Source organism: Triticum dicoccoides, chromosome 3B, assembly GCF_002162155.2.
Source record: "Triticum dicoccoides isolate Atlit2015 ecotype Zavitan chromosome 3B, WEW_v2.0, whole genome shotgun sequence".
NCBI lineage: Eukaryota > Viridiplantae > Streptophyta > Magnoliopsida > Poales > Poaceae > Triticum > Triticum dicoccoides.
Genome location: NC_041385.1, coordinates 859,047,240 through 859,055,932, shown reverse-complemented (window position 1 = coordinate 859,055,932; position 8,693 = coordinate 859,047,240). Strand labels below are relative to the sequence as shown.

The 8,693-nt window shown below is 44.4% G+C and overlaps 1 protein-coding gene across 10 annotated transcripts in view; it reads right to left on the bottom strand.

Annotated features, from left to right (window-relative positions):
• LOC119279014 (disease resistance protein RGA5-like) overlaps positions 1-8,435 on the bottom strand; it is an 18,908-nt gene extending 10,473 nt beyond the window's left edge. For 3 of the 10 annotated variants that reach the window (XM_037560432.1, XM_037560428.1, XM_037560431.1), the window contains exon 1: positions 311-659. Coding sequence is in view for 7 of the 10 variants with exons in the window: in XM_037560428.1 (XP_037416325.1) it covers positions 311-312 (2 nt within the window). In the remaining 3 variants the exon portion in view is untranslated. Of the gene's footprint in view, positions 1-310; positions 749-932; positions 1,198-1,319; positions 4,118-8,287 lie in introns of those variants that run through there. The other 7 variants (XM_037560422.1, XM_037560427.1, XM_037560424.1 and 4 more) reach the window with 6 other exon arrangements.
• Between the last annotated feature and the right edge of the window lie 258 nt (positions 8,436-8,693).

Below are 8,693 nucleotides of genomic sequence, written 5' to 3'. Positions count from 1 at the left end.
TCCACACACACAGAAATCTTATCCACGGCTCTTGATCAAACTACGGACTGTGCAAATATGATTTTTAAGCCAGCATTATATTCTTCAAATACCGTGGTATGTGAAATAAGTCCTTTATCTATAAACTGTACACCCTCCGATCCATATTAATTGTTGCTGATTTAGTACAAAGTTGTACTAAATCAGTGACAATTAAGATGGGAGTGTGTGAATTGAGTGCTACACATGAAAAGAGTAACAAATAGAATTACAAAACATTGGCAAAATTTTGAAAATAGAACATCTGCGTAGTTAGATAAATGACTCTTACATTAGTCTTATTTGGATCACCCTTACGTCCTGTTACGAGTTCAATGATTATAACTCCCAAGCTATACATGTCAACCTTTTTTGACATCTTCCCACAGTTCTCGTATTCTGGAGCACAGTATCCACTGCCGAAAAATTCCACATGTCGATGCATCATATCACAAAGAAATTGGAAAGAATAAATGTCGCAAAAGATAATGAGTTCTCTTGAACATAGCTTACTGTGTTATAAAACGGGTACCACTGGTATGTGTGATCTTAGCAAGTCTTGATAGACCAAAATCAGTTATCTTTGGCACCATATCATTGTCTAGCATTATATTACTAGGTTTGAGGTCCATATGGATAATGTTAATCTCCATATGAAGGTAACGCAAACCATGTAAAATCCCCTTGATTATTTCATACCGTACACTCCATTCAAGCCCTCTCAATTCATCTGCACAAGGAAAAAAGGAGGGCAGTGAAGTATAAAGAATGAAATGTTCGAACTAACATGCTAATTAGGTGTATACCTAGAAATGGTATAAGATTTTTTTTGTGGAAGTATGACGCTAAGAATTTGTACGAAACTGACATGAAATTTCCTGGTAAGATAAAAATGATAAGTAACATTGTCGTACCGGTAATATGTTTATCAAGGCTTCCATTGTTGATATACTCGAAACATAGTAACCTTTCTCTTTTCTGGACGAAAACGAAATCTGCTGATCCTGGAAATTGTATTGCTTCGCGGTGTGTATTTGAACAGAAGCCAAGAAAGCGGACTACATTCAGATGGCTAACTTTCATCAAGTTTTTAACCTCGCAATCAAAAAACCTGTCATCCACTGTGTGTTCACTCACAATTATCCTCTTCACGACAACAATACAATTTTGGAGCATGCCCTGTTAACAAGCATTTAGATGCGATCATTCTCATCCTTCTGGCACCAAAATGAAGACCCAGTACTATTCATTGAAATAGTAATATTTTACTTAACTTCAGATCATTAATTATATACTCTTACCTTGTAAACCTCCCCGAATCCGCCCTTGCCAATTTTTTCTATTTTCAGAGAAGTTTTCAGTGATCTCCTGTAGAAGTGCTAATGCCAGATCCGTTGGTTTCTCGAGTCCATAGAATATGCGCTCCAAGACATTTGTTTCACCCATTGTAAGTGTATTACTCTTGAAAACTAGAGAAAACAATTTTACTTTGTTTCAGACATGCATGCACTGGAGAAATCCACAACAGGTAATTACTTACCTACTTGAGATTTACCCAGTAGCCTTGTATGTGATCTACAATGCACAAACTAGAACATTTTTTTTGAAAGATCCAGCAATCGCTGGCTTTTCATTGATTTAGCAGGAAGCAGTGATAAAACAGTTGCGGGGCGAAGATCCTAAGATCGCAAGTGCAGGGTTGGCCACAGGCGGCCGCAAACCCTAAGGCACGAAAGGGAAAAATCCTACTCTCTCATGGTGGTTCCCCAAAAGGGCTCTCAATGCATGAAGCTCCGGTGATCCTCCAAAGCTCGATGCCATCTCGGATGCGCCTGAGGATTTCTCTCACGCTTGGGATGCCGCGGCGGAAAGTGCATTTGTTCCTTTCTTGCCAAATCTCCCAGCATGCCAGCAGCAAGATCGACCGCGCGCCTTGCCGGTGAGGTGTGTCTGTGCGCGCTAGGATGGTTTGGACGATCGTGGTGGAGTTTCTGCTGCACCAGCTAGCTGCGGGAGAGAGCGAAGAGCAGCCTTGCCATTGCCCGATCCTGCTCCAAACCTGCCTGGACTCCGGGCAATTCCAGAACAGGTGGCTCGAGGACTCGAGGCTTCTGACACAGAGTTGACAGAAGTAGGAATTCGGCCATCCCCGCCTCTGCAGCCTGTCGTTGCACCAAAGCCTATCCCGCAGCAGCAACCACGCGAATATTTTGATCTTCCCTGGCGCCCAGGCCTTCCAGATTAGTTGGTCAAAGTTGGTGGCTATCCTTCCCTGGAACTGCACCCGGTATGCCAATTTGGCCGAATACGACCCCGTGCCTGATAGTTTCCAACTGATGGCATCTTGCTCCCCAGGCCGTGCCGGCGGTCCCGAGCGCTGCAGCTCGTGGTGCAGGCTTAGCACCTCACTAAGGAGGTGCTGGTTTTGCCCGTGAGCGAGATCGCGGATCCATGTGTCGCCTTTCATTGCCTCCTGAACTGTTATGTGCTTGCGGCGGGAGTGGTTGAACAGCTGGGGGAAACGCTGTGACAGCGTTCCGTGCCCTAGCCATGGCGACAGCCAGAAAGAGGCCCGCGTCCCGTCTCCGACCGTTACCTTGGTCGATGCCGCAAAGAGGGCCCTGTCTGCATCGTTGCATGGCAGTTCAGACCCCGCCCAGGGCTTTTCCGGGTGGTGCCATGCGATCCATAGCCAGCGCAGCCGAAGCGCTCTGCCAAAGCGCTTGAGGTCCGGGACGCTGAGGGCCCCCTGCTCCGTTGGGGCACACACTGACGGCCAGTTCACCTTGCAGCTGGCCCCAGTGATCTCCTCTTCGTTGCTCCAGAGGAACCGGCGCCTGCACTTGTCGATCTCCCTAAGAATCTTCTTCGGCAAGCGTAGCACGGTGAGCGCGAATGTTGGCATGGCGCTTAGAACGCAGCGGACCAACACACGACGCCCTGCCATCGGCAGCAGCCTGCCTTTCCAACCTGCAAGCCTCGCCTTGATACGGTGCGTGTGTGTGAGTGTGTGTCTATTTTCAGAGAAGTTTAGCCTACGCTCTCTGGCCGGTGCTAATTAGGCGCGCGTCGTGTATAGAAAATGTTGAGGGTAACGTTGTGTGAAAAAAGAAGTAAGACATTTAATTATGTTACCATGTGCTGGTCCGCTACGTCCCGATTTTTGAGGCCACTATTCATTGACCTGGTTTCCATCGACCTGGTGGTGTTTTAGTACGATCAAGCCGAGAGCAGTCTTGTTATTGATGACAGTTCTCTGCACGCATCGAAAAGAATTCGTATCAAAGGAATTTGTATCCGTGTATATTCATGTCATCGATCCGGACAATTCCGTTGCGACGCAAATGTTTCCATCAAACATGAATATAGTTTTTGTTACACAAAAAATGTTTCCAAAGTGTGTAAAAAATGCTACCACAAGGTTGAAATATTGCTTTGTTGAAATAAATATTTCTATCATATACTATCACATAATATGTTTCTCTTGAATGATGCTTCCATTGACAAAATATAAAGTTTCCACAGCACCTTGCGCTACAGAAAAAAGATCTACATAAACCTTTATTTTGTTGGAAGAAAATTTCCTATTTTCTTGAAATTTTCTAGGAAGCATTAATTTCTGTATTTGTTTGTTTGGAAGCAATCACAACTTACCAGAAAACGAAAATGGAGTTTTTAACTTAATTTCTGGGAAGCATTAATTTCTTTATTTATTTGGTGCAAGCAAATGACGGCTTACCAAAAACAACAAAACATAGATTGCCGTAATTTCTGGGAACCAGTTTCTTATTGAGGAATACGTTGCATGCATGTTTCCTTGGATTAATCTGACGCTTCGAAAGATTTCAATCGTACGGCAAGGGGCTAGTTTGATGAAATGCTAACCATCAGTAGTTTGATTGCGCGAATCAACCTGTGGTTGAGTTGGTTAGGTGGACAGTGGTATCCCCAACCCACCAGGGTTCAAATCCTGGTGCTTGCATTATTCCTGAATTTATTTCAGGATTTCCGGCGATGCGCTTTCAATGGGAGAAGACGTTGAATAAATAAAGTAGTCTGATCGCTAGTGGTTCCCAAAGTTAAACTCTCACGTGTAGCTCTGTTGAAAACAATTTCAAGATGATTAATACCTTGAATAAATAAAGATGCAAAGAATGGTTTGAGGATGTGCACTAATCTATATACGAAAATGAACGCACGCAGGTCTCGCTAGACATGCATGTGAACTGAAATTGTGCAAATAAACAACAGTCGGGGTCTTTTTTTGCATGGTAATACATGTCATTCATATCATGAAAACAAAATACAAGTCGCGTAAAGACCAACATGACAAAACTGAAAAGACAGCAGAACATCGCCGAACTTAACACCAAGCCGTGTCACCCGCCTCCCGCACCACCACAGCAGCCACCAAAGTAAAAAAGGACGGATCACCTCCTCACACGAGCTCGATGCGGCTCCATCGCTGATAAGCAGCTTTGCGGACCTCCAAGGTGGCTCACTAAAAGTAAAATCATTGTCGTGGAACGAATCAGACCAGGGAAACACCCCGGACAAGCCGTCGAACTTCAGATCTGGCACCCCACCACGACTAAGACGTCGAATGAGGAAACCATACCTGCCATCCATCAACCACGAATCCAGCACACGTTTCGTTTTTCAGATGTAGTCGATGCAGACCGCAATCTGTGTCTGCTTTTGGACTACCTCCCAAGCTCCACACCGGCGTCGGAGCAAACGTCGTCGCAACAATGAAGCCCGAGGACACTGGTCCACCACGAGGATGATGCCGCCGCCACACCATCCTTGTTTGAACAGACTGATTTTCAAATTCATCCACAACCATAGGACCGAATGCCTCGTTGAGCATAGATCTGAACCTTCTTTATTCAACGTCACCATCGCCGCCTCCGAAGCGAAGACGATGAACAACCGAAAAAACAAAGCTACTAGGGCCTAACATAAAGCTACACGATCCACAAACGTAGATCCGGCGACCCCCCTCACCACCGACAACCAAGGTCGCCGGCGGAGGGGAGCCGCCGGAGGGAGTATCCTGGTGGCGGCTAGGGTTTTTAGTCGCAAGCCCGAGAGGAAAAGAGGAACTTGCAGCAGCAACGTGCGGCCAGCGCCTCCAGGAGATACGTTAAACCTGGGAAATAGAGAGAATTCCTTATTTGATACTCTCTTAAAATTGTGTTCCTTATTTGACACTGGAGAAAATTTTCTTCCCTATATGATCTCTAGTCTTAATTTTTTTCCCTATATGACACTCTAGTGCATTTTGTTCAGGTGAAAAGACCATTTTACCCGTATGTATAATGTGACCACAAATATGCTTTCGAAAAGTTTGTTGAATTAGGCCAGCCGGTAAAAAAATCAGGTCAAGTCTACTACGTTTAGGAATTTTCCCCTGGATAAGCGGCGGGGTGGGCGGACAGAGTCAGCCGGCTGGACAGCAACCGCAACACGGCCGGAGCCGGCTATGCTACCTCCCTCCCGGCCATCTACTCAGCCATCTACTCCAGAAGACAGCCGAGCTCGCGTCGATCTCCTGGCTGATGCGTGATGCTTGAGGCGTGCTATGGATGGATGATGGATGGATCTCTTGGTGGCTCCCCGTGGGTGCCCCGTGGGTGCGCCAGCCGGTACAAGAAATCATGACCGAGGCCTTCCATGGTTCATGTGCTAATTGACCGGTCTGGCTAGTTGTCTATACGTATTTGTGTACATATACGCGGCCAGCTTGCCGGCCGGAGCATAGATATTTAAATACATATGCGCACCATGATGATCAAGCGAATACATGTATTCTAGCTTCATATGACCCGGTTCATATACATACGCATGTTGGCTGCACCGAACCGGGCATACGTTCGTGCTAGCACGCAACTTCATTCCATACAGCTATAGGTCCTGCATGGGCCATGCAAATACGTGCACATGCACTAATGGCATGCACGTAGGTGATCACCGAAGCACACACAAAAATGCTTAAAAAAATTCATTCATTTTTAAGAATGCATTTTAATGTTAAAGCACACGTACAAAAGTTCGTCAAACAGTCGCACTCACAAACCATATCGCATGAAACTAGACCAACAACTGAGTATGTTTTAAATACATTGGATACATGCGCTCAGGTATACAGAATACACACGCATCCCAAAAAAGACCAACGGAGGAGATAACATGTTCAGTTGTGCTCACTCTCAGAAACGAATTTTCCTTAATTAGGCTCAATGCTACATATTTCTGGTCACATTATGTACAGGGGCAAAAAGGTCTTTTCACGTGTATAAAATGAACTAGAGTGTCATATAGGGAAAAAAAATTAAGACTATAGGTCATATAGGTAAGAAATTTTTTTCAGTGTCAAATAAGGAACATGATTTTAAGGGAGTGTCAAATAAGGAATTCTCTCTGGGAAATATTGCACCTGGGAGGCAAATAGGTAGCAGGGAGAGCAATCCTAACATGGACGACTATATCTACAAACCGAAGTCAGATTAGGGTTCCCCCTAACTCCCGATTGCCTAGGCTGCTATCGGAGGCGAGCGGCCTGCTGAGGACGGGAACCACCTGATTGCCTATGTCTAGACTAGAGAGGAGGGGAAAGGTCTAATTTTGTTGTCACTGCCATGTCCACTTGACACCTACTCATGAACCTAGGCATCACGTTCACTCATCCCTCGCTACGGCAGATTGCTGGTGCAACTAGCACACTTCAGAGCAATACCCTGCCTATTTCAAGCTCATTATCAATTATCCTCTTTGGTAGCAAAGATGGACTCTTCACTCCAACAAACTGAGTAGATCGGCCATGTGCATCACATCTTCATATCAAAAATATATAAAACAAGTTAATCGTGGGAACCAGCCTCATGAAGAATAGGAAAAGTGTTCTCAACCTACTACTGAGTCCAACTGACGAATAGAAGCATGCCCAATCTCAGAATAGCTCTAAGGAGAATCACAAATTCTGCGTGGATTCTCTCTGAAACTAAAGATCGGCCAGATCTAAAACCTGAGCCTGCCTAGGCAAGCACCGACCTCAGCATAAGAGGAACGGCGGGAAAATATCATACAGAAACCAACATTCGGTGGAAACCGGTGAAAACCACGAGAAGAAGATGTTTTGAAGTTTTAAAAAAATCTCAAAAAAAATACGAGATGTTAAGAGGATGATGTTTCCGGGTGTGTTTGGATGACCACCAAATCTGACCACACCAAAAAATTGGCTAGCCCATGGCATTTGTTACCTGTTTGGATCACTACCAAAAAATTGGCGTGCCCAGCACAGCCGCCGCGGGCCCGTGTAAATCGCGCCAACACGCGGGCAAGCCATGGGCGGAGAAGAGCTCCGCCAATAAATTGGCGTCGCGACTTTGTCCATGTAATGTCACATGCGGTGCATGCAGCCGGGCGTTTTGCATCTTTTGGCCTGTAATTAGTCGTTTTAGTCGCAACGATTAGTGAGGGCATGCAGTTTGGTGCTTAAAAAAAATAAAGTGCATGCAGCGTGATATTTTCCTGCGCTGGGCGAGGACTAGTGTACTAAAAACTTCCGGCTGTGGCTGTCTCGTGTCATTCTGTTGGCAAGCATATTTCTTTTCTCTTGTATGCATCTTTGTTTTTATTTAGATAATAGACGTGTGAAGTATTCCAAAGTCTAGTGTAGTCATTCAGGTCAGCGGTGCAAACCAAACGGAAGACTTGCCAAAATTTTGGGCAGCAACTGGGCTACAATCCAAACAAAAACTACTTACCAATATATTGGTCATGCCCTTGATTTGGTCATACCAAAAATTGGTAGGGCTAGCTGGGGCTCAAACCAAACACACCCTTATTGCCACACAAAAATTCAAGTTGAAACACATTATGAGATGTGAGTTATGAAAAAGACAAAATCAAGGTTGAATAGTGCCAAATAGTAATGTCAGTACTCAGGGCTGGATTTGTCTTTTTTATAGCTCACATCTCGTAGTGTGTTTCAATTGAAATTTTGCGTGGCAATAAAACATCACCTTCTTAACATCCCATATTTTCTTCAGATTTTTTCAAAACTTTGAAGTATGGTTTCCACGAAGTTTTCATCGAATATTGGTTTCCGTATGATATTCTCCTGAAGAGGAACTATGTCACCAAGAACTGAAATCAACCAAAACAGTGTGCGGGAAAGAAACAAAAATGGGGAGCAAAACGTATCTAAGCTTCTGGAGAAAAGAATGAAGAAGGAGGCTAAGCTTATGGGAGAGACGAAAGATACCTTGCTGTGGAAGATGAATCGATTGGGGAGGAGATGCCGTGCTGCTATGCGGCCATTTCCTTTGGAGGTCAACGTGGAAACTTGAAGAAGACGGTGTCTTCCCTACGCTGCAGTAAGACTGTTTGTTGCCAGAGGACCAATGACTTCATATCTGGATAACGTGCATTGGATAAGGTGCATTAAATTCGTGGCCAGTGTAAATGCACCTTATTATGCGTCGGGATAAGGTGCATTAGATTTGTGGCTGAGATACTGGACCGTGTATAATAATGTAAATGAGGCAAATATTCTAAATACATAGTAATATTCAAAAAATTAACATTTATAGAAAAATTTTAAAGCCCATGAATTTTAAAACTGTTAAAGATTTTAGTGTAGTTTAAACAACACATTGATAAAACAATCA